Source organism: Carassius carassius, chromosome 46, assembly GCF_963082965.1.
Source record: "Carassius carassius chromosome 46, fCarCar2.1, whole genome shotgun sequence".
Taxonomy (NCBI): Eukaryota; Metazoa; Chordata; class Actinopteri; order Cypriniformes; family Cyprinidae; genus Carassius; species Carassius carassius.
Genome location: NC_081800.1, coordinates 15,179,463 through 15,207,039, shown reverse-complemented (window position 1 = coordinate 15,207,039; position 27,577 = coordinate 15,179,463). Strand labels below are relative to the sequence as shown.

At 36.9% G+C, this 27,577-nt stretch overlaps 1 protein-coding gene across 1 annotated transcript in view; it reads right to left on the bottom strand.

Moving 5' to 3' along the window:
* LOC132129020 (agrin-like) overlaps positions 1 to 27,577 on the bottom strand; it is a 268,355-nt gene that overhangs the window by 130,590 nt on the left and 110,188 nt on the right. Inside the window, exon 4 of the mRNA XM_059540418.1 lies at positions 15,751 to 15,789. Coding sequence (XP_059396401.1) covers positions 15,751 to 15,789 — 39 coding nt within the window. The remainder of the gene's footprint in view (positions 1 to 15,750; positions 15,790 to 27,577) is intronic.

The following is a 27,577-nucleotide window of genomic DNA, read 5'->3' as shown; positions in this document are numbered from 1 at the left end:
TTTCCTCAAAAAAACGACTCAATGATGAGTAATATGGACATGCATTTGACGGTTATACCCTGGTGACTAATACGATGCTGGCAGGCATTACGCCGCTTATTAAAAAGGTGGCACTTCCTGTTTTGCCGGTAGTCACCTGGGGAAGAGGAGCATATGGCGACTCTAGCACATAATCTCTTTTTCTTGGAGGATCCAACATGCAACACAAGCACCCCCTCCCCATGATGTCATCCAAAGCCAGACGCCTCCGTGATCGCCATTCCGTCTCATATGCATGAGTGGAGACGTGTTGGCTGATGGAAAAAAGTGCAGCAAGAGGTGCCAAGAGCAATGAACACTTGACTTCAATTTCAGCACTGCGCAAATCAGCCTAAACTCAAGGAGGCACGGGTGATCCGATATAGCAGCGGGTTGTTAGGCATTGCATCAAAGACTGTTATTTCTTTGCGGACAGAGACCTCAATCGCGAGTATCTGACAGCGTGCCACATGTATTCGGCAGGATGTTGTGTTCTGGAATTAAGGCTGTAAACTAGAAGGCGCCAGGTGACATGAAACAGACCTCAGATCACCAGATCTGCTATCTCCTACTGAGACCTGCACGGCCAATATCGCAACAGGCCGGGACTAAACTAGCCATATCTGCTTCCACGCACTACTGGTTTCCTTTTCAGCTGTCTGAGGGTGGCTGTTTCTCTTCTGTGATGGATAAGACTGCAGTGTTTCCAGATGCTGCTGTCTGACTGGAAAATATATCTGCACTGACCCCTCAAATTCATTTCTGAGCATCATCTCTAATCTTATAAAAATCTCTGAAGGACTATGCAGCAGAGAGAGCTTTACAGGGTAACCGCAAAGACGGTATAATGGATCACAGGAGCTTGAGTTCACTGTCACTCGCTTCTGTTCTGCTGGAGACAAAATAGAGGAAAACTTCACAAACAATGGCCATTGTACTGAAAATTATCCATAACTGATTATGATTACTTAAGCTCTCAGATCTGCACAATTACACCGCATAAAGGAGTATGGATTGTCGTGCGAGCATCCAAAAAAAGACCAGCGATGCTTTATGAGTTTCTAGTCACACAAGAATTGATGCACAAACGGTACTTTAAAGAATACCAATAGGTGCCTCTTTAGAGAAATTCATTGAAATTCATTCTGAAATATTCAACACCTGTGTGAAATGTTACGTTCAATGCAGTGGAAACAACATACCTACAATTAAGCATTTCTGAAATGGTCTGCATAAAATACAGTTAAAAGTATCGACAGATGGGCTGAATGCTGACAAGAATTAACTTTAAAGGGACATTTTACCCCAAAATAATTATTCTGCCAACATTTACTCACCCTCATGTCATTCTAAACCTGTAGGATTTCTTTTCTTCAAAGAAAAACAAAATGAGATATTAGGCAGAATGTTCCGGGCGCTCTTTTCCACGTAATGGAAGTGAATGAGCAACAACACAGTGTCAAGCTCCAGAAAATTAAGCACAAAAAATTAGCTTCTTATGCCATTGAATAGCCGTTTCATTTTTTACATTTCAAAATATCAATATTATAATTGTTTTATTGTGATTAAAAAAAAATCCAGGTTAATTAATTGCATTAATAATAGTAATAATAATAATAATAATAATAATAATAATAATAATAATAATAAGTATAGTATTTTAGTGTATTTCTTACATAACGCTATACCACATAGAACAAGTCACATAGCTTTCTTTTGTACACTGGGATCTTTTGTATGGAAAACAGCAGTGAAAACATTCTGCTTGATTTCATATGGAGTGGAACAATATGACAGTGATGAAGACAAAGCGATCATCATCCTTTAAATAAAAAAAAGAACAAACTTTTGCAATTCAGCTAAATTTAACCTGAATTTGAAGTTTTAAGACTCTGGATTTATTTGACAGTAAGAAGTGCAATCTCCCACGAGCGGTGAGCCTTGCGTCTTCACTAAACTTTGTCAGTTGTATTTGTTTTATGGTTTGGACATTCAATCGATTAGACGATTGGATGTGTATTATTATATCGAGCTCCCATGTTCGCGCAGCTGCATTGTGGCACAAACACTCATATAAACAGTAGATGTGAAGATTGTGTCCTGTGATTTATTACTAAAGTAGCTTAGAATCTTAAAACTTATTATAACATATTTTTCTACTTTTGAAGGAACTAGACTATTTACAATAATATAGAGACTCGTACTGGTGCTGTGCAACCCTCTACATTGCGAGTAAATCACTGGCTTTTGTAAGCCATTGGCTAATAAATTCTTAGATTTTACTCGCCAGTGTGTGTGTTCAAGGCTATTATAAGATTAGCACATTTTTACTTGCTGAACACCGACTAAGCGCTTCAGAGTTCTCTCTCCATCAAGCGATCTGTACTTTTCAGTTCATCTCAATGGACGCACAGCGCACCTGTATTTGAGGCTCTGTAAACTCTGTGTGAAGGCGCTCGACTCTCCGTCGTTTTACTGATAGCGCTGTTTCTCACACATGCAGAGAGAGCGAGGGTCTTAACCGCTACATCTAAACTATATTCTTTGTTATCTTCTCCTGTCAAAATAATGGAGGTCATTTAGAATTATTCAACTTTTTCGAACAAGCAGAAGATATGCCGGTTTCTCCGGTAGTGGGCGGGGCTAATGCGCAAATGGCAATTTCATTGGCTGACGCTGAACTATTAACATCCCTGTTTTGATTTCAGCAAATCAGTTCAACCGAACCCAGACAACGTGATTAATATTCATGGACCCAGCAGCTCATCAATCCATAGTGCATTGTATATTGTTAGTATGGTAGTAGAATTAGTAGTAGTATTATCTTTTAATAATAATTAATATGATCTATTACTTTTTTTTTTTTTTTTTTTTTTTACAGAAACCTTCAATGACCAAAAATATCTTAAGCATCACCACCAGTATTAAGTTTAGTTAACATGACAAATATACATTCATTTATGGTTACCAAGTTTTAGTTCTAATCACTAAAGTTCTATCATTAAATAGTGCTTAATACCAAAATATAATGCTTGACTGACTGAATAAGAAGCTAAGATTTAAGATGCTGTGCCATTTTACAAAGATAAGCTAATTAGAATATATACGGTATATATATATTTACATGTGTGTGTGTGTAAAATAGTATATCAGTCTGGCGAGTAAACAAAAAATTTTACTAGCCAATGGCGATTATATTGCCAAGGTGTGTGTAGAGGGTTGCTGTACTAATTTATCTTTATCTTATCTTTATTTATCTCTTACACCGAGCAATAATCTTTAAGAAATGTTACGAACATAGATAAAATAACTGCTGATAGTGAGCTATGATGTCAGATCGCTCTTTCAATAGGGAAAAATATCTCACCATATTTACAGTACAAATCTTGTCACTGAACTATGAGTGCAAAAAAAACAAAACAGAAACAAAATAATCGTTCATTAATCATAATCGAGGTAAAATGTTCAATTAATCAAGGTTTCGTCCAGCCCTAACAGTGACCCTGACATCTTCTATTTCAACAACTAAACTGGAGTACTGACAGCTCAGAGGAAGCAATGACTGGCTGCAGGGATTTCTGCTGCACATCCAGACAAGCTCTCACCTCACCTGGGCCCGATCCAGATTGTGCGCACCCTTCCCTTCCTCAGGCATCATCGACAGACACCTCAATCTCATCCAGTCGTGCCTACAGCAGACATTCTTAAGAAATAGCAAAGCAAAAGACAGGCTGATAGAAAGGGAGATGTTTGCAACCCTTCGAGAAGAAGACGATAAGTGAGATGGTTTAGACAATGATGCAAGAAGTGCATGAAGCGAAATGCAAATGACATCTGCATGCTTTTTCATGTTGGGATAAGATGCAGCATCTGAAGCAGCCCTCCCGCTGGCATCTCCCCACGATGCAAAGTGTGACTGAAATATTGATATGAATCTTATGATGAGATTTCTATCACAGCAGCTTGAAAACGCAAGAGCATTTCTTCTAACAGTAAATTATGCTTCGCCATGAGTATTTCCTCACAGCAGGGTACTGAAGGGACAAGCCATAGGCCTTGCCTGAGGTCTTGTCGATGCGTTGGATCCCCAGGGTTGGTAGGTAGTGCTGGAGCCTGGTTTGACTCCTGGGAGGTCCTCTCGGACGGGCTCATTAATTTCAGGATTCCTACAGTCTGAGCTGAATATCCAGGCTGAACTAATTGAGGTAAATCAGATCCATTCATAATGGACACAGCCTCAGAAAGAGGCATGCTGGGAAACAGTACAGGACAACAGCTGGAAGAGATCTCGCCAGGCTCCTGCAGGGCAGAACGTCATGCTTAATGTGTTACATATGAGGAAAACGAGGCAAGCATAACCTAAACTTCATTTTGTTACTCTAGAATGACCTCAAAGTTGTTATTTTGGCATAAGATACACTTTTGACTGATTAAGAATGATTAAGACGTGGTTGAATAATAAGCTAAAGCATTGCTGTGTAACATGAGCATATTTTGAGTATGAATTCATAATGCACCTCCCAGATCACCAAAGGGGTTGCTCACATCTTTGTTTATGCACTGGATGACATTTCTACCCTTGTTTTTTTTCACATTCTTTTTTTTCTGTCGGAGAGAGGTGTGTTCAAGTTCTCTCCCAAATCGCTACCTTTCCAGCTGCCTGGCTCTTCCTTCAGTGACACATACAATCACTTTCATTATGCAAATGATCTCGATGCAGGCTTCTCCAGAGTTGCATGGCGGCAATGCAAATGGCTGCATACAAAACAGCCTTTATTTGTCCTCTTTCAATTAAGGATTCCAAGATGTATCATTAAAGGAAAACAGGAGGGTAAAACAAGTCCACCCAACAGGCACCTTCAAACTTCTTTCCCAACACAAAGACAAATTTGGTTACAAAATCTGTTTGCAAATATTTTCATGAAGAAATGGTAATACATCATGGTATGTGTTTAAAATGTAGAGATCAACATTTATATTTCAACAAATAAAACAATTACTACATACATTTTATTTAAAAAATGTAGATTTGTTTTAAAACAAAAACTTTTACTTTAAAGTGTGCACCTTTTTCATGAGCAATGCCATTGTGTTGATTTAGCATTCTGTTTTGCAATCCGTTTGTAATACCTGATCGAAAATTTGCATATGTTTTAAGCTAAGCTAGCAGGCTAATCAACTAGTGGAATGCTACACTGATACGCAAAAATGTAAACTATCATAATAATTTAATATATACATGATTATATGTAAGAATTTCAAATACATAAATATCAGTAATAACATTTCAGATGTAAAGAGATTATTTCTATTGAGCCACTGTGTACAATACCCACTAAAAGTTCTGAATTCACCAAACTGAGACTCAAAACAAAAGCCAAAGTCTCAAATTTTCTCCCTTTCATCCTCTGACACTGACATTATTCCAGCCCTATATAATAAATATGGAGCATCTGCATGCAATATACTGAGCAATGCACTTCTTGATGCAAAGCCATGCTAGTTTACATGCATATGAACACACACTCACACCTGCACAGATAGCCACATCTATCATGATCACTCAAGGCGACGGCTGGCTCTTGACTGTCGGCAGTCCACTGCGGTAAAAAAGTGCGTGTCAATAAAAATGTTGGCCTCCAGCCTCACCGGGCTGTCTAAGCACCTTGTCATAATTGTGTGCAGTGGTGCGGAGCACACACGTCAAACAAGCCATTAAAGGGAAGTCTGGGAAACGAGACAAAATAGATAAGAATGAGTTAGACTCCTTTGGGTATATATGACCAGAGGACATGGACGATCACAAATACACATAACACGGCCCAAACAACTGTCCAGTGCAATATTGAGTCTTGCATAACAGGGAAAAGGGATTGGTCTGCTTCCATGGGTTCAAAGACCTTGTCTGTTTTTGTTAGCAAATGAGAGAGAGAGAAGGGGAAAGATTGTGTTTTGGGGGTTTAAACTGAGATTTATGGTTTCCTGCACTCTTCATGCAGACCTACTCCATCATGTCAGCAGCAGTCCAGGCACAAACACTGACTGTGCTGCTCCTGCTGCTGCTGGAACATTTGAATAGAATTACAAAGCACTTTCGACCTGCAGTTACAGTAAAATGGACAGAGAAACTGGAGCAGATAATTTAGAGGACAGTAGCCCTCCTGCTGTGAGGATTTACTTTTGTGATGACAATCTGACTAGCAAGACACATAGTGAGTCTTTTTATGAAGAAAAATAAGGCACTATTACAGGACACAACACGTAACCCATACAAATGTATGCTACTAAGGGTCAGCTGGTTAGCATAGCAACAATGGGCCCATACTTGTAAATGTTGTAGCTACACACTCTGAAGGATAAACACACACACACACACGCACACATATGGCGTTATTTCCCTGTCAAATGTCGAGAGCGCATAATTGTAGCGCGAAAGTACATTAATATAATGCGCGAGCGTGAATCTCTCTATGGAAAGCCAAGTGGACCATAAAACGCATGCTTTTCAACGCCGTATTCATTTTAAAAGGCCATTTTCATAACGCCGCCAGGCATTAAATAAGCGCCGTTACGTGATAAGTTAACGCCAGATGCCACCACGCGTTAAAATAACGCCACACGCCGACAGACGTTAACTTAACGTGACACGCCACTTAAGATGCAGATTTATTTACTCATCTCCATGGACACACCTCTCATGGCTACTAGGACTCTATGGCAAGTCAGAGCATCCAGTTTGCAAGAGCGCGAAGATGGCAAGGATAGCCCTTTTTTTTTTTTTTTTTTTTTAAATCTTTATTAAATCTTTACGATACAAACAATAAGAACACACAAATAGAGTCATTAATACAGAAACAAAAAAATATATAAAAGAACAGAGCCAGGGGAGTTTCAAATAAATACATTAAAGATAGAGCATAACTGAATGGTTTTAGCAGCCTTCTTATTTTTTGAATCATGGATGGAATTGATGTACTCTTCCGTCTCCTTACCAAAAGCAATAAAAGAAGGTTTAGAATTACTAAATTTCGCTTTGTGAATATGATATTTCCCTAAAATGATCAATAGATTAACTAGGTATATTTCTTTCTGTTTTTTACTCTTGTTATCATGGAAGCCAAACAGTACATTTTTCCAAAACAAAGAAAAATCAGCAATAAGATTAACAGTAATGTATCGGGACAGATCTTTCCAGAATGTGATGGCATAGGGACATTGCCAGAACAGATGTACCATTGTTTCTGGACATATTCCTCAAAAAGAACAGTTAACGGCAAGGATAGCCCTTACAATTATACATATAGCTTTTGTATCATAAAGTTATCACCCCAGGCACGAATGAGTGCAAATTTGGAAATGATTTTATTCAACAGTTAAATTAATAAGAAAGTAATATTATTATTTTATTATTATATTATATTTTGAGTAGGCTATCATTTCAATTTAATAAATAGTTGGCGATAGTTTCACAAAAATAGAAATTCTGTTTATTTACATTTACATTTACTCAACCTAATGTTGTTTCAAACCTTATGCCTTTATTGCGTTTGAGGAAGATATTTTGAAGAATGCTGATAACCAAACTGTCTTAGTCTGTAAATATATGACAATTCAGATGCAGCTTCTGAAACAAAAGTAGAGCATATGTAATTCTAAATTAAATATAAATTTTCTTTTATATATATATATATATATATATATATATATATATATATATATATTTATTTATTTATAAACATAAACTGAAATGATAATCATAGCTGAATTAAGCAGAACTGCGGAGCTGACCCCCCCCTAAAAATAGACTTATGAGAGTCCCCCCTGATGTTTTGTATTAGCATCAACAACAAAGGCAAATCTGAAAATAATAATAATAATAATGCAGTTAGGAGAGTAAATAAGATTAAACAGACGGAGTATGAGGATTGAATGAAGGCAGTAAATGTTTATTGGTTCACCTCAGATCGTGAAAGCAGACTGCAGTATTGTCATTCATCATAACAAACAGTGTAGAGAGGGCTCCCTCGGAAGAAATCCTGCAGGCGCCCCTGAAAATATGGGCTTAAATTTCAGGAACACTTAATTTGCTCTATTTCTTAAAAACAAATTCAAACAAAGTCACAGCTGATCGCGGTGCATCTCCAAACAAACACACAGCTGTTTCTGAACGTTTTTGAATGAATCTGCATTTTTTAACAAATCTAGCAAGTCAATGATTTACCCATCACCAACTCATAAAGAGAGTCATTTGCTTTGTTCTTAAATGAATGAACGAATCGATTAAATAAATGATTCATTGATAAGGCAGTGACATGCTGCCACTTACTGTCGGTTTCAGTTTCATTTGAAAGTATAAATGAGTCAGTTAAATCGTTTAATGTTTCCATTTTCAAAACTTTATATTTTAAACATTAATTTCATTACTTTGTTCTTATGAAATACATTAACGCCACCTCTAAGTCTTCTCAAAAAGTCTGTATAATCCTTAATGCAACAGCAGAGTTCTGTGCCTGGCAAAGCTGAAATGTTGATGCTGATTTCATTTGACTGGTAACTTATTCTTCTGGATTGTATTTTACTAATTTAATAAAAATGAGATGGAAAATGGGATCAAAAAGGTAAAAAAAAAAAAATCTAATATTGCCCTATTAATTTATTTATGTTCCTAAATAAAAAAAAATATCAAAAAAGAAAAGTAAGCATAGAGGCCTTGATACTGTAACATTACCTTTTAAAAAACTAATTGCAAACGTTTATGCAAAGTGTATTATGTACAAATCATGCAATACTGTACCACTAATTTAGAAAGGTTTTGAGGGCAAAGCTAATCAGGCCAATGAGAGACAATTAATAATCAATCTCATTTTTTATTAAATCATTCTTTCATTTCACTAATCAATCTTTTTTATTTTTTTATTAAACACAAAGGGGTCATAAATGATGCTTACATTATAGCATGTGCAAATTCACAAACAAAGTATATATAATTTGGCCAAAATTACAGGTACCTATATTAATATTCAAGAATGAATAAATGTACTGTTATTATAGATTACAAAGGTATTTATAATTAAATACATCCAAAAGGTCAGGACTTGCCATACATTTTCTTATTTATTTAACCGTTGTAATAATTTCCAAATTTGGACTAATGTGTGTCATTCGATAACTATATTCCCTATATCTATATTTGTAATTGCTTTATTGTAAAATAAATCAGGTATCTACTTTTGAGTATGATTTCAGTTTATCATATGTTATTATGTTTTTAAAAAGGAAGAAAAAGTACCCTCAGAAGATATTTTAGAGCCTAATTGTGTTAAATGTGAAAAAGCAAACAAAATGTAGCTTTAAATATTAATATTTAATTTAGAATTACACATGCTATACTTTTGTTAAAGAAGCTGCTTTTGAATCATTGGGTTGAGTAAATTTAAATGTAAATAAACAGAATTTCTATTTTTGTGAAACTATCGCCAACTATTTATTAAATTGAAATGATAGCCTACTCAAAATATAATACAATAATAAAATAGATACACTCTCAGATACACGTTGCTCTTGTAAGAATGTTCTCTGGGCTCGCTCAGAGAGTATGCCTGCACTTAAAACGTGTTCAGTGCAATCGCGAATCTCTCCTCTTCGCTTAAAGTAAGCGTGTACGTGTTTAGACTGCATCCTGTGCGTTCGCGCATGGCCAATTACTCTTCTCTTCGATTTCTTTCTCTTTGCTCTTGGCATAAAACCCTTTCAAAATGGCAACAACCAATCAGAAATAGGCTTCAACGACTGACCAATGAAAACGCGACATCGTACATGGAATCTTACTGGTTGATATTGAACCGCACATGGAACATTACATTTACATTTATTCATTTAGCAGACGCTTTTATCCAAAGCGACTTACAAATGTTCGTATTTTTTTCAGCGAACCGTGCCAACCCGTAATATATATATATATATATATTCAACATACTGTAATAATATTTAGTATTTTCACATCTAGGTGTCAAAAAAATATTATTTGTACTACGGTGTTCAAAATAAATGAAAAGAAACCGAACATAGTAGATTTTTTTTCCTGTCGTACCGAAATCGTATTGAACCGTGACCACCGAACCGAGGTACATACCGAACCATGATATCTGTGTACCGTTCCACCCCTAATGTGTATGCAAGCATCTATGTATGTATAAAATCATGTATATAAAATCACAAATATTTATGTATATTATTTAGGTATGTATAATCCATGTTCTCCGAAATACTGGTTGGCAGATAGATCAGAGTTTGAATCTAACTTGAAAAATTAAATAAAATTAAATTAAAAAGGGCATTAATGAAGAAAAATGCTCTTGGCTGTTATTAATAAGCCCAAGTACAGGCCAAAAAAAAAAGAAATATTGTGGTTATGTAACAAAAGTTACCTAGATATATTATATGGCACTGAATAATTACTATAATCAAGTATGATGTTATTTACATGACATTCAAGGTCATAAGTATATTATTGTTGTATGTAATTAAAAAAACACTAATACTGTGATAATTTGTGCAAATAAATACATACACCAAATATTAAGCTGAAAATTATTCATATTACTGTTTGCTCATACACTATAATGGAATAACATCCATAAAATAATGATAAATGGTTTAAAGGATCTGTTACATTACTCAAGTCATGAACAATTATACTCATAGAAAGAGAAGTCAGAGCGTGTGTAATAAAAACTGAAGTGTATGCAACATAATTGGTTTCATAATGAGACTAGAGAGCATTCTAATATTAACGGGGGCCATTAACAATACAAAAAAAAACGGTAGGGATTGCCTTTGCATTATGGTCCTATCAAGTCATTTCGTATTTCCTTGTAAGCCTGTCAACAACATCTGAACCCTGGATCTTTGTGCCAAATGATCACATTAATCGTACAACACAGCAACTCAAGGTATTACTGCCTCAATAATGCATCCGTGTATGCTTCAGAAATAGCACACAATGTTTCATCATCATCCAAAATTAATTACTGCCATGCATTGTAATTATTACAATTAAATCCAAAACTACATCAGTAGACATTTTCCTCTCATAAAGACCTGATTTACTGAGTGCTTTAGCACACTGCATTCTGCCACCATTTTGGTTGTAACCATGTTACTATTCAAGAGAGCTACTAAAGAGCAATGAATACACCTCTACAATGATTTGAATACACCCCTTCTTCGATTAAATTTCTTTAAGTTTTTCAATGAATAATCATTTTGACATGTTTTGGGGAAAGAGTTAAAAATATCAGGGTGATAAAACTGTCCTGAGAATGAAATTGCTATAAATAAATGAATAAATAACATATAATTCTTAAATAATCCTTTGTACATTAAATTATATATATATATATTTTTTTTAATTTAAGTCATTTATGATTTATGAATGGAATTTCTGAAGTATGTTTGTCCAACCAACAAGCATAACAAACTAAATCAGAGAGGACCCCGCAGACTCTCCTGAATCTCTCCCTCTGACTCACTCTCCTTGCATCAAGGTCTCTTAAAATATCAGATGAGTTGAAACTTTTAGGTTAGCTCAATCTGTAAAATGTGCACTCACATAAAGTGTATGGAAAATGTTACTACATTTCCTTGAAGGTTCCATCATTAAGACAGTTTTAGAATCATTTCATTGAAAATTGAATTAAAAGTTGTATAAATGTTCTTTAAAACCACATGAAACCAACATGAATACAAAGAGTTAATCTCTAAGAACTTTCAAAGTGCTTTTCTTTTCTTTATGGTGGACCTTCTTATATGTCATTGACCCAAATGCCAATTTGACTTCAACACAAAAGTCTCTGAGTATATATATTCAATCTATAGCCTAGGTAAAACCAGAGCCGTGACAAAACCTCACTGATGCAAATGTCAATATGAATTGCTTTTCTCACAATTCTCTCTAACAAACGGACCACATCGTACATCTACTTTCTCATCCTCTATGCGTAAACTTGCCATCTCTCCCCTCCAGAAATCAATAGCTTCCATTTCTGCGCTGTACACCGCTATGTTGTGTCAAGAATATGTTAGACAGATTAATATCAAAACAAGCTTTATCCACACCTCCCCGACATGACAAGCTTTCTGTTTTGTTGCTTATGCAAGCAAATGCTGATTCTTCAGAACTACAAAGACAGACATTCTCGAGAATTTCTCGCAGTTGTATTTATGTTCAACCAGCACAGAGGGCAACAAAACTTCCAGGCGTAATGTCAAACTCGAAAACTTCAGTGAGCGCTCTAATTAGGTAGGCTATAGTAGTTAATCCCCAGAAGAATTTATGACACATATTTGATATCTTGATACGCGCCGTTTTCTGCAAACCAAAAAAAGAGGCGATGAACATGATTTTTCTGGCTCTTTTGTGTGAAATCCATGACATGAAAAGATTTAATTAAGATAAGAGACTTGTAATAATTAATTCTGCTTCCTTCTGTCAAGAACACAGCAATAGCTGAATAAATTACACAAGCCCTGCCTTTTATTTATTATCATTTCCCCTTTTTGAAGAAGCCGTTTGAGTTTTTAAAGCTAAAGAAAGTTTGGCAGGGTCTCTGAAAGTAGTTCCATAGCTCGGACCCACATAAACATCTCACTCCTACATCCCACCACCCACTTGATTCAATATGCTATTATGTTTTTTTTTTCTTGCAGGTACAGCTCGGCCCCAAGGGGGAAAACTCGCTGTGACAAACGCCGAACGGAAGGCTGCATTCAGATGGAGTGTATTCATTACCACATGTCGAGATGTGTAGGAGACAGCGAGGAGGGTTTGAGTTACCATGTCCGTATCTCACCATCATATTTTCCAACATGACCCAAATTAAAGAGGGAATGCTAGGTGACCTATTGCTACAGGCGACATCTTCCCATACGTAACTCTCAAACCAGTCAAAAACATCTGATCTAATGGTTATAAACTCTCCAACACAATCGAGTTAATGTTTTGCTGACTCCTTCTAAAAATACCATGAATACCTGGCCAAACCAAAAGCATTCCAAGTACAGAATCCCCTCAAGTTTATCGCTTGGCGCACACAACGTTGTAAGTAGGCTGGATAAAAAGAAGCAAATATTTGTTTTATCGAAAGAAAGATGTTTTCCTCAAGCCAACTTTCTAAAACGCCACAGAGAAAATTAACGGGACAAAGCTCTGCCAATTCTTACACTAATGTCCTCTGTGTGGGCAACACAGCCCTGAGTTTGAGAATCTGGCAGTGTTCGGTTTGCCGCTCACATGCTGGCTTGAGCGGCTAAAACTCTGAAGGACATCCGCTTAAAGACATTGAACAAATGGCCAACAAAATGATGCTAATTAAAGGTTGCTTTGTCAAGTTTCATTTTATTGAGTTGGAACGGGCAGATGAACATACAAATATGCTTCAAAAGTGGGGACAAGCTTCAATACGGATTGGTTTCTGCCATTTGAAGGGGAAAGACTTCAGTTGTGCTTGTGATAGTAAGAAATATGTCTGTGATGTGATTCCGTTTAATCTAATATCTGTGGATAATTTGGTCTGGGAATGTCATTACGTCCTTGGAACGGGGGACATGTTTTCCCACTCATGCTCATTTTCTTAATGCATAGGCTTTCATATAAGTACATCTCAGTCTTGTAACAAATTAATTTGGCAATGAAGGATTGGGAATGGAAGTGTAATTGGACAACCGATCTCCCTTGACGCTTAATGGCCTCTGAAGACAGTGGCCGCAGGGCATGGGATGAGATAGCCGAGAGGAGAGCTTTTCTGTGGGCTTGTGTAGGTCTGGCACATAAAGAAGCGGCTGTCTAAGAACTCACAGAACAATCGGAAATGTAATGAAGAGCTGGCTGTGGCTTTTAAATGCTCGGCTAGAGCGGAAACAAACAGGCGGGGAAGAAGAAACATCCATGTATCGAAAATGTTTGGTGTGATCAATAGCCCAAGGTTCGGAAAGCATCAAAGAGGGAATGGAGTTTTGCGACTTCACTCGGCGCCTCGCAGTTTCTCTCTGAACTGCAGGTTTTCAAAGCAATCTCTAAAGTCATTAAACTTCTATTAAAAAGCAGTTAGAAGTGTATACTGCCTCTATTTCTCTACAAATCAGATGTATACATTTTATGTCAAATTTTATGAGTTTCCGATCTCCTGGTAAGGAGTAAAGTTAATCAAAACATCAATCCGGCATAATTACCCAGCAGTGCTGCGTGGACAGCATTTCAAGGAGATAATAGTCTTGTAGATGCAGGGGAATAAAATCTTAAAGCCTTTTCTCAACCCCTCAGACATAGTATGCTATGAAGCAGGTGATTGGGCAATTATTGTGCAAATCGAGCCTAGACCCAGCAGAGCTGTTTCTTCAAATGCATTTGTAATCTCAACAAAATTACTGATAAAAGTGTTTGTTAACAAAGTTTTTTAGTCAACAATTACAAAGATGAATTGTAATGCTCATTAAATGTGTTGAATTAAAATGCACTGTTGATGAAAACAGTAAGAAAAAAATTGCAAGATTAACTGTGCACTAACAATGGGGTTTTTTTTGGGGGGGGGGGGGTCTAGAAAGAGCATGATTTTTTTTTTTATATTAACCAAATCATATTCAATAATATGAGGAACTGACATGTCTGAGCATACATACACACTTTATTATATTTATATTTGAATATTTGGATTAATTTTGCATTTGTTTAATCTCGTCCTTGTTGCTCAGTGTTTAAAATAAAATTAAATCATTAAGAATAGGTTTTGTTAATTGAAATAAAGCTGAAATAAAATAAAATATAAATATTGGATAAACAAACTTAAAAGTTTAAACTAAAATTAGAATTTAAAAAATCCCAAATTACTAATACTAAAATACTGAAGATATAAATATAAAAGATAATACAAAATACAAAAGAAATTACTGTAATAGTACATACATAATACTAGAATACCACTGTCAATGCTCTATTAAATTAAATCTAAAATTAAACGTCATAATCAGTCTATTAAATATGTCTAAATATTAAATAATTTAAGGAATTATTTCACCAATATACAAAAACCATAACTAAATCATAAAATGTGTACAAATGAACACAGAATTGCTCTCAGAGCATTATTACGGTTTGTTTGCTGCTGCTTTGGTCATTCAGGTCTGGTTCGCTGTTAACAGCCATGCTGAAAACTTTCAAAATGTTTGCACGTGTGCAATGGAGTTAATTATACCACATGTAATTTTGGCACATTAATACCGACTACACCCACACACACAGCTATTTTGTTAGAGTATTTATGACGGTGTCCATAATGAAGCTCCCTCCAGCTCATAAAGAGAAGCATCTCCACTGCCAGAAGCTCAGGAGTAACCTCCAAAGCCCATTTATTGTCGCATATAAATATTCATTAACAAAGTGGGGAAGCCAGCTGTTTCTCTCAATTAATCTGTGCAGAGATATGCCATTTGCCAATAAATTGTTGTTGTATAATTAATGACTCTCAGTGCATGGTGACAACAAGAGAAACAATACTTCATTTAATACTGAGATTTATATTCATAAACTTGGCAACAGCAATCGCTGACCATGTTAACAGGCTACACACAAGCAGCGAGGCGAGGATGCCCACTTCAAACAGCAAAGGGACCTGAGCTCAGATCATTATCTGGGCAGGTTGAAAACACTCTGCTCAGGGGAATTCTTATGGGACTTACCATCAGGAGGAGAAGCCGGTGTGAAGTGAACAGGTTTATCTGCGGAGGAAGAAGAAAAGAGAGAGAGGCACATTAGTTAAAAGGAAGACATCCGGACAGTCCCTGGTGGTCAGCAGTTGTTTTGAATGAGTGGGTGGACAGTGGACTACATGACTCTTTCACAGAGGTTAAATCTCAAAAAGAATAGATTAAGAGAGATCAGTTGGAATATGAGATTAAAGGAATATTCCGGGTTAAATACAACTTGAGCTCTATTGACAGCATCTGTGACGTGACATGCTGTCAAATTTGTTTGCAGTAATGCACTTAGCCTACAGCAGCGAAATAAAACATAACACTTCAATACTATACACTACTGTTCAAAAGATTTTTTTTTTAAAGAAATTAATACTTTTATTCAGCAAAGGCACATTAAATTGTTCAAAAGTGACAGTAAAGACAAAAATAGTGTTATCTATAAAAAAATCTATTTCAAATAGAAAATAGATCTTTTTAACTTTTTATTGATCAAAGAATATCTATCAATCTACAATCTATCTATCTATGTATCTATCTATATATATATATATATATATATATTGTTGTTGGTCAGACATTGAAATGATTGGATGTTGGACAGATAAATTCACACCAAAACACACACCACACAGAGAGAAAAAAAAAAAAAAAAAACAGTTGTTTTCTGGAGATACAGACTTGACTCTCTTGTGATCTTGACAACAGTTGTTTTTCTTAAGATCTCAACTTTGTTCTCTCATGATTTTGACATTTTATAATCTAAAATATGTTCTTCTGATTTTTTAAATAACAAAAGTTGCTCTCTATTGTTTTTTTTTTTTTTTTTACATTTCTATGCTGCTATACCATGGATGAGAAAATTTGGATTTATTTCAGCGACTCATTGAAGCGGAAACGTTTTAATGTCTATCAGTGATAAAGCACTTTCCTGTCTAACTGTATGACATTCGTGAAGGAAGCTACAACTTTACTGTTTTAGACACTATAGGGACTCTGAACGTGTTTTCATTTTCATTACGAGCCAATTCAAGGGAAACAAACATCTGTATGCTAAAAGAATAATGTTTGAAAAAAAAAAAAAAAAACATTTGTTGAGGTCACAAGAAAATTACAGATCACAAGAAAACAAGACAGAAAAACAATAATGCATGTCCCTTTAGGCCTTCTATACATAAGCAACAAACGTCCACAAAAGACTAATATAAAAGATGATATTTAAAAAAATGTTTTAACTGTTTTTTTTTTTCATTCAGTGAATGACTTTCATAGTAAGGATAAAACAACATTCAGACATTTATATATATATATATATCTTTCTTTTTTTTTCTTTTTTTTTTGTGTGTTCCAAAGAAGTCATATGGGTTTGGAACGACACAAGGGCGAGTAAATGATTAAAGAATTAAATTTTTTGGGGTGAACTATCACTTTAAGCTCTTATACTAATAAATGTTAAAATATTTAGACACCAAAACTAGCCAAAATTGTTGGGGTGAAACTCATTAAAATCAGCGCTGCCTAAAACTGAGAACTGCCACAGAAGTTGGAATCAACCCCACTCAATCTAATTTTCCTCCAAACCGAAGTGATTTTGAGAACACTGAACTTGCGTACCTTATTACTCTTGACAGAACCAGCGTTTCAACAACACGTGTGTGAAGCCATCCAGCTAAAGTGCAGCTACAACACACTGCTTCTGCAAGTGGGAATAACCAACGCTACAAAACTATCACATCAATCGCCCAGCCAGCCAGTTGCACTTAAACACACACACACACACACACACAGGGCTGGAATCTCCGCTCCTCTCTTCAGCAGCACCCCCAACTGCCAGGATAGAGTTTAATTTTAGGCTCACTTCAAATTGCTTCTCAACAACTGAGTGAAAGGAAGATTGGAGAGCCGGCACTAGAGAGGGGGAGAGAGAGACAGAAAAACAGAGGTGTGAGGGAAAGAGGAAGCTTGCTGTGCTTCTCTCCTTGAATAATGAAGTGTCTGTTGAACTGGTCCGAGAGTCACTCATGACAGTTACAGAGTTTCATCCTCCAGGAAACCTCACTATAGCTGAGGGTGAATAAAACACACACAGGTGTGTATCATAGAGATTAAATATATACTGCTCACACAATGTAATGTATAACCCTGTGACGACCCCAAGCAGAGCTTGATTTTCTTATATGTCCAGTAGCAGCAGAGGGCAAAACAACTGTCTGTACGCGTCTCAGGGGAACGTTTGTTTCACATGTAATTGATACACGGCTGAGAAATTCAACACAAGGTTCACAATAAAGCACATTTGCTTTACTTAAAGGGACAGTTCAAACGAAAATGAAAGTTGTGTCATCTCTATCCATTATTACGTTATTGTAAACCTTTAAGCTTCTTACAGATTCCTCTGTGGATCACAAAATAAGATATTTATGTCTCAGTGTCTTAGTTTATACAATGAAAATCAAAGAAGTCCAATGCTGTTTGGACTCTACTGACTTTAAAAAGTATTTTTTTTTTTTGGTGAATTTTATTTTAAGGGAATCAGCAGGGACCTGGTTATACAATATTATATTGATACTTGGGTGACTCTAGCTTAACATGAAGAATTGCAATGTTGTTGCATTCAAAGCTGCTACATATGATAGCACAGCTAAGTATAAAATCGTTCCCAGGGACAGCTGACAATTTTACAGTTTAATGGTTGTTATACAAACATTTGGCCAATTAGTATTTAAAAATGTAAAAGTTAAATATTGTTTAAAAGGGGAAGAGTAATATAGTGCAGTGTTTTCATTCATGATATTATACCAATATTTTGATACCAAGAATTTACAATATTTAAAAAAAATGGAGCTTAACTGATAAACTACAATTTAAATCTGAGAAATTCTAAATAGGCAAAATGTAGCATTAGCATTATGACTTCCATTAAATTAAAATGTGAAAAAAAAAGTTAAATATTGCTAAAAACAGAATGGAGAAAAGTATTTCAATATTTTATTATACTTATTATTATACTAAGCCAATATTCTCACTCCAAAAATTAACAATATTATTTGGGGAAAAGGGAGATTAACCACAATTCAAAGCAAATCTGAATGGACTAAACGCAGTGTAGCATTAGATCAATACAGACTCTAATATTTCTATTCAAATTCAAACTGAGAACGAGTCAAGAATATAATTGCACAAAGTACTGAAGTAATAAAGTATACATGATAAAGAAGCAGAGAATTTAAAGCTGCAGAATAACTAAACATAAATCACAATATTATAAAACTGAATTCACGTCTCACATATCACTATATAATGTAAATTAGAATCAATATTGCAATTTCAAACATGCATTTAATATTTGTTTGTTAAATAGGCATGTAAAAAGCATGACAAGACAGATACAGTCAGCCAATTCAGGCCACAAAAAGACCTCGACATGAACTGTCAGTCAGGCAATCATTTCTGTGCATATACATATGCCAGCCATATGTTTTCATTCAGTGTCCGTCATCCTCTTTTCCTTTCTGTATTATCTAGTTTGCAGATGTGTATGTAAAGGCTGATGGATTTGGTTGTGGAGCTGGGCAGCTCTAGTCCTGTGTGGCCTCTCTTCTCTGTGCCTGCTAAATGAAAATGGAAATGACTAACCTTTGGTCTGTATCCCACTCCAACAAGCTTTCAAACAGTACGATGCAACTCTCCATGTTAATGGTACTCCTTTCACTCCGTCCCAGTTTTTTACTCTTCTTTGAGGAACAGGGATGGAGTGCTCTAACTGAGTTTATGTTTAAATCTAATGGAATCTGTCTGTATTAAATCGATTTTGTGACATGCTCGGCTTATAAATGAACCTCACACTCAGACTCCTTTATTGAGGGATGGAGAGGGCACATTTTTAGAATTTCATGAAGGGCCTTTTTCGGTCTCTTAATATAGATCTAATGTAGAGGCACCGTGGATCTCTTTAAGTGAGGGCATAGGTAGGATTATGATAAATGAGATAGGTAATGGTTTACAGAGGGCACATAGGGCTTAATGCTCTCTTTTTGCTCCCTCTTACTGTTTTCTCCTTTCCAGGGTCAAAAATATTCATATCTTAAATTATACAGAAGTCACTTAATTTCTTGTATGTAACTATTTAACAATCTACTGTTAATATCTACTCAAAAAAAATAATTTAAATTTTGTTAGGTCCCTTGTGACCCAGTTAATAACATACCATTGTCTGCAGTGTAATATCACATGGTATCTTACAAACTTAATGCTGGAGAACAGCCAAAGACTGCCACTGAACTCAAGTGTAAACACACCATATATATATATATATATATATATAGTCTTGTCTGTGTGTGTGTGTGTGTGTGTGTGTGTGTGTGTGTGTGTGTGTGTGTGAGAGAGAGGGAGAGAGAGAGAGAGAGAGAGAGAGAGAGAGAGAAGCTCTGTACAAGCTCCCTGTTAAAAATTCATCTAAATTTCAATATCATTAAGAATTTAATGAGACATCAGCACTGATGCACAGCGAGATTATTTTCTAATCAATTAAACTTCTTTCTGTACCAGAGCGTACCAACAAAATCATACAAAAGCTCTGAAATCATACTGTAGTCTACTGTAGCATTTCTATATAACTGAGAATTCACGGAATAAGAAAACCTGGCATGCAATGGTTCAAAAAGGCAGATAAAAAACGATAGCGATTGTAATACATCTAAAACAGGAAAAAAGCTCATGTTTCTTCTCCAATCTTTTCTTTGTAAGCACAGTGCAAAAACTATCTAGCAACACAAACCAGCTGGCGGGGCACCCTTAGACACCAAAGCGTTTGCAAATTCACTCGAGCAGATACAGTAAGCACTGACGCTAATGCCAAGCTTTCACATCCAAAGGCATCTAATATGCCCCTTTATCCCACTGTGCAGTCTAAATACCACTGCTTCAGGGATGACAGAATGCCACCGAGCAGTGTTTTTAGACACAAGCACTCAAGCACTTTGTAGGATGAGGACAGTTTATCTATGTCATCCTTATTCATTTCATTGTCATGCAGGGGATTGAAGCCAACGCATTAGGGATTAGTTTTTGATTGCCATCGATCCTTATTGAACCATCCATCCGTCAAAGTGTCTCCCTTCTGCCTCAGTGTGCATCACTGTAAGAAAACTCTACAGAGCACACAAGGGATCTGTAATCTGTAACTTATCAAACCACAAAAATTCTACGGGGTCATGCACAAACACAAACACAAACACACATATATATATATATATACATACGCTGCACGTCATGTTTCACTAACTGTGACCTACAGTTATTGAGGAAGAGGAGTACAGCAAAGCCGAGCGTGGAAGTGGCCAGCAGTATGAGACAGATGTTGCAAGGAATCATGAAGTACCGCACGACCAGCGACACTTTGTGCTGGTACATGCGGTCCCGCTCCGGGAGCGGCGTGGGGTACTGACAACTGGTCATACTCCACTCCGCACCTTCCCTAAAGTAAGCCAAGATGGCAAGCGTTTCAAACAGACTCCGAGAAGAAGGATAGACAAAAGAAATCCGAAAATGGCTTCAGCTTAAACTCCAGTGGTGCTTCTTATCGCAGTTCCTTCCTGAAAAACTTAGACAAATACTTTTATCAGTCTCCAAGCAATGCATTTTTGTTCCCAAATTACAGCCACATTGGAATGGTACCAGTCATACAGTCCCCAACCCTCTGTCCATCCTTCCACTTCTTTCCCAAGCACAGGGGTGGTTTGTCATGAAAGGTTAGAGTTTGAGTTATTTTGAGTGTATTTGACAAAAACTCCACTGGACCCCTGGCCTAGACTGTAAACATGGACAAGCGGGTGCAAACAATCCCCACTGCACTTTGTACTTTAAATCCGCAAGCACAGAACTCCACAGGTTGGTGAATTAGTAATGAATTGCCTCTTGATTTGCCTTAAGGGGTGCTTGTTATTTTTTATGGCACAATGAATTCCCTTCTTTCAGGACGTGCTGCCACCTGTCTGTGCCTGACAGAGGCATGAAGATGCCAGGCTGCTCTTGTTGTGGCATGTGTCAGGAGGCACTGTGGGTGTGGCTAGGCATCATGCTAGCCGTTTGTCCAGGGAAACGCTCAGCTGGCCACAAGTTGGAACTGGAGACATTAGCCTCTCTCACACACATATAAACACACAAACTTTTGGAGAGTGACCCTTTCCCAAATCCTCCAGAGAATTGCAACACTAGGCTTGTCTTCGGTCATAAAATTCAAAACTTTTCTCCCCCCTGCCCCAGGCTGAATCTCCTGAATGAATGAATAATTAGCCCACAGAGAGTCAGCAGCTGTCTTCAGGAAGCTCGACCATATGCCCCGCAGAGAAGCAGGGTCTTTTTCCTCAAACCCCCTATCCTTCAACACTGGTCCTCTATGGTGACCTCCCCTCTTTTTCAGAAAGCACTCTGGATGAACCGTACAGTCAAAAGTTGTGGTGTCTGGTTACTACTCTTTACCCAGCTGCTCTTGTCAGCATAGAGGCATGCTCCTTGATCAGGGCAACCAGAAACAAGATTCGAGAAACAGCTGAGATTGCTACGGTACGCGCAAAGTAGACTAGACAACTGCTTTGGATAGATCTGTTACAGTCCTTAGTCCTTTTTAGTGCATAATTCCTGAGACATGACAAGCTCCTGTTGTGGACTCAGCCAAGTTGTTTGTCGCTCTGGAAAGTGGCTCTTCCATTCTCATTTCTTTTCATTGGAGTCAGAAGCTATTTAGAGCTCTTTCTCTCTCTGTTTATCTCAAGCATCAATTCCTCTTCGGGTGTTCCACCTCGTGTCCTGGGCTTAAACTCGCTCCAGCTGTGTCTCAGAGGAAGTGTTCACTGCCAGCCAAAACATATACTCTGATCACCGCTATTCATGTCAGAAAATCCCCCAGGCAGCAGGTACTCTGTCAGCGCAAGCTTGCGTTCAGCCAGCGCTTCTCAGCCAAAGATCCAGGGAGCGGCACGCACAAGTGAGTAGAGTCTTAGAGGAAAAAAGCAGGAAAAAAGAAAACAAACTGGCCGATGACACTTAGTCCATCTCTCCGTTACGTTAAACAATGAGAGAGCGTGTTTTCTGCATCCTTATGGCACGGACGCTCATGACTCCCTCTCTCTGTCTCGAATGAAGAAGAAGACAGTGAGAGGGGGAGCGGATGAGGGGCTGTCTCTAACAAAGGGTTGGGAGGGGTGACAAGGGGGAGGCAATGAGGAAGAGAGAGGGAAACCGAGAATAAAAGCTTTTGGGAATACTTGGGAGTGTTTTGAAGGGGGGAGCTAGAACGACAGCGAAAACACAAAAGGGCAATTGGACCAAAAACATGTCAAAGCCTTTCGAGTTTATAGTGATTTAAAGGAGAGGGTTGCCAGAAATTGTGCTAAACTGTAATTGCAAACTTTGTGTTTTAAATGGAAAAGAGAAAAAAAATCTTATGAGCTATTAAGGAAAATAGACAATTTCTAATGCAAAAACTGAGGTAAAGTAGAGGTTTTAATATATACAATAATTATATATATATACAATAATTATATATATATATATATATATATATATATATATATATATATACACACACACACACACATAGAAGATAGACAGGCAGACAGACAGATAGATGGATGGATAAAGAATAACAGTAATCAAAAATGCAGAACCAGAATGATGGTTCTATTGAATTAAATTTGCAATTGGAAGCAACTGGCAAAATAATAATAATAATAATAATCTTCTCCTGACACCATGCCATGCTTTTATTCATCTGTCACACTGTGAAAAATAAAAGCAAAAATGAATATTCAGTAGAAGTTAAAATAAACATACTGGCAAAAGATCAGTGGGAAATGTGTTTGTAATCCATAGCATTATTTCACTACGTTTCTCGTCTATGAATGTTTATTTTATGCTCTAAGCCACATAATGAGGTCAACAGCACAGAGAGCTAATGCTTCTTTTTAAAACCCCCCACCTTCAATACTGATTGGCACATACACAATGGAAGTTCATCTTCACAAAGAAGCCAGTACATATTATCAATTATTTATACGCTATGTTTCTTAACCCACCCCTTGCTGGATACTCGTCATGTGCACACACACACTAACACACACACACACATTTTTACAAGGTTATACCCTGTTCCGCATCAGGGGTCATCTTTGGACACAGCCTATTCGCTGACTTTAGGGGGCCGGTGGAATTAAGCCCCTGATGTACATAGCAGAAAACACGGAGTCAGCTGGGCCTCCAGCACAGGGCTCTAGGTTCACTTACCAGGTGTGGTGCTGCACCCCTAAACAGCACTCACACTCCTCTAGGGCCATTAATCTCCCTTCAGACCGACACATAGGCTAAGAAATGCATTTAGCAAAGACAATTGGGCATCTACTGATATTCATGGAGACTACAATGACCTGAAACTCCCATCAAATAATAAGGAGACAGAAGAGGGCACCACATCCGGTCGATTCTACACACCCTCTGTCATGACTCGAATAAGACTTAATTTGACTTCAAAGCGCTCTGTAATGCATCTTTAATGTGCATGCTATCTCAGAAGGTTAACATCTCTTTTAGTGTGCTCTCTCAGCTGGCAACTTCCATTAAGAAACAACCACAAACTCTCTGCACTTCCCACATTTTCATGATGAGCAGCCTCAAGGCTTTTTATCGGCTTCTGCTTGTTCCTTGTGCCATGTATCTGGTATGACGCATGTGTGCTAATTTCAGGATTAAAATGGATAGGAGTAAAGCATAGAGTGGTACTTCATGTATTTTAAAAGAGTGGTTGGTTATTTAAGTGGAAGATACAAGAAATTCTAAATATATTCACTTTCATGTGTTTTCAGTGAAGTTTCGAATTCAGTTTTTTTGCCAGAGAACAAAATATGTCCATCCATTCCCTCTAAACATTAAACCATCTATCTATCTATCTATCTATCTATCTATCTATCTATCTATCTATCTATCTATCTATCTATCTATCTATCTATCTATCTATCTATCTATCTATCTATCTATCTACAGTATCTACCCGTCCGTCCATCCATTTGTTCCTTCAAATTCCCATCTACTTGCCCATACATTTACCTATCCAATTATTATTCTATTCATCCACTGATTTATCTACTCAAACATCCAACTATCCACCTATCCAATCATTCAAAACTTAATCTACCCATCCACTTACCAATCCATCCATCCGTCCATCTGCAAAACCATCTTTAGGTGACAACCCAGTGAAGAGGACCAACATCAGATATGTCTTTCCCTTTTCATTGTTCTTTTCATCAAAGTTTCAACAATGGTTTAACCAAAGGAGAAACAGTTACCTCCAAACCTCATAATAATTCTTTGACATGGAAATTCCTTCACAGCAGCTGGCTGAAGTGTCTTATTGTATGGACTATCGTCAATAAATTATGCTGTTATGATTATGATTAGATCCCCCCAAGCACTCAACTCATTACACTACACTGCACAAGCAGTCAAAAATCTGCCATGGATAATAGACGCGAGACAGCACAGAAGATAAAGAGGGAAGTGGAGACCGCCAGCAGACTATGAGTGAGAATGACCTAACTGCACCTCCAGCAAGATCTGCTCTGGTTTCCTACAGCTAGGAGTTCCTTACTCCACCGCGGTGTCATATGGCTCTAGAGAATAGAAAGCAACGTCACTAGCAAAAAAAAAAAAAAAGTGGGAAAGTGGGGATTTTTCCTGCTTGATGTCTGCCGGAATGCCGCTGTAACTGTAACAGAGACATTACCAATGGGAAATGACATCAGCGTAATTTAACGTGAGAACACATCTGCCGACTGGCCTGCTGCTCGGTGAGGCACACCGCCTGTCAACAAAGCATCCAGGTGTGAGCTATCATACAGATGAAGCTGTTCGTTCAATATCTCCAGTCAATTTCTACAGACTGGGCTACCCAAAACCATATGGTGAGATTCCAATCTTGATTTCCACTGAATGTTAATCAATCTAGTAGTTTTATTGTTAGCAACTCGATTTTTGAGATTCCTTTTCATATGGTTCTTCTTGGTTTCCTACAGCCCCATGGGCTTCATCTGACAGATGTCCAAATCAAATCACTGTCAATCTGCCAGATTCAAACGGTCCATTTTGCTGCTCTGCTATAGCTGATCCTAATCCAAACAAGTCTGAGGAAACAGATGGTTACGTTTGCCTCAACTACAGTTTAATACCTTGATGAAAACGACAGCAATTAATGCTGGACAATACAATAGGCCATACCTTGCGACTGTGGAAATGAGTCAACAAGCTGACATTTTACTATAATGTCATTTTATAATTGCTTATTCATTATAAATGTGGCATTTTCAGTAATATGTATTATGTTTTACTGTTTTGAAACATGTATTTAACTTAACTGGTGTGTAATAAAAAGCCTTTGACACTAATGTTATTGTCATTCATTGATTACGAACAGCTTAACCTAATCACAAAATAAAGTAAAATTTAATTAAATTAAATTAAAAAAAAAAAAAATCTGTCTGATACCAGTAAGTTAGTATTTTAATGGCTGATAATCAATTAAATGGCCAACATTAGAATTCAATACTCATTCATCTAAATAAGTTAAAATCATTTTTTATAACTTTAAACAAACTTAGGCATCACATTCCTATTAATTATATTTGTTTTTGCTAAAAAATACATTTAACTGTGTTTTTAAATGATTTTTTAAGACCGTTCTTATATTTGAATAATTCAAAAGGAGTTCTGCTTCATAAATGTGATTTTCAAATCTGATCTTTATCTGTTAGCACAGAGCAAGAGCCTTATCCACTCTAGTTTACTGCTATCTACATAGTAGAGGTCAATGGAGAGGTCTCTCTATCTATCTGTCTATTGTGTGTATGTGTGCATGTGTGTGTGTGTCCTCGGTGCAATCCACTAAAGACCATAGCAGATAAAACACAATCACCCTAATCCTCCTGTCCTTACTCAGTCCTCAACCTAATACCTATTAGTCGATGTGTACTCAGCACATGGCCGTATACCGTACATCACATATTGATTTTGGTTGAGGATACCCACCCCCACTCAGGTTAAGTGCTTTAGAACTGATGAAAACCACCATCACATAAATCCCACCTTCTCCCATATATCAAGGAAAGAGCGAATAAATAATTCCAGAGGAAGATGTTATTACTCAGATGTTTCTCTTGCATTGCTCAGGAAAGTTAATTAGGTTTTTTAGTTATGTTGTCTGGTGATGCACAATATATAAATTCCATAATGGATATTCACGGTTTTGGTTTATCAGTATCAGCCAATAATGCGTATTTATTTGTGCATGTCCCTTACTTTTACATTTAGATTACCTATGCAATAATTTAGCTCTCACTTAAAGGGATAGTTCACCAAAAATGAAAAATCTCTCATCATTTACAACCCGAATTCCGGAAAAGTTGGGACGTTTTTTAAATTTGAATAAAATGAAAACTAAAAGACTTTCAAATCACATGAGCCAATATTTTATTCACAATAGAACATAGATAACATAGCAAATGTTTAAACTGAGAAAGTTTACAATATTATGCACAAAATGAGCTCATTTCAATTTTGATTTCTGCTACAGGTCTCAAAATAGTTGGGACGGGGTATGTTTACCATGGTGTAGCATCTCCTTTTCTTTTCAAAACAGTTTGAAGACGTCTGGGCATTGAGGCTATGAGTTGCTGGAGTTTTGCTGTTGGAATTTGGTCCCATTCTTGCCTTATACAGATTTCCAGCTGCTGAAGAGTTCGTGGTCGTCTTTGACGTATTTTTC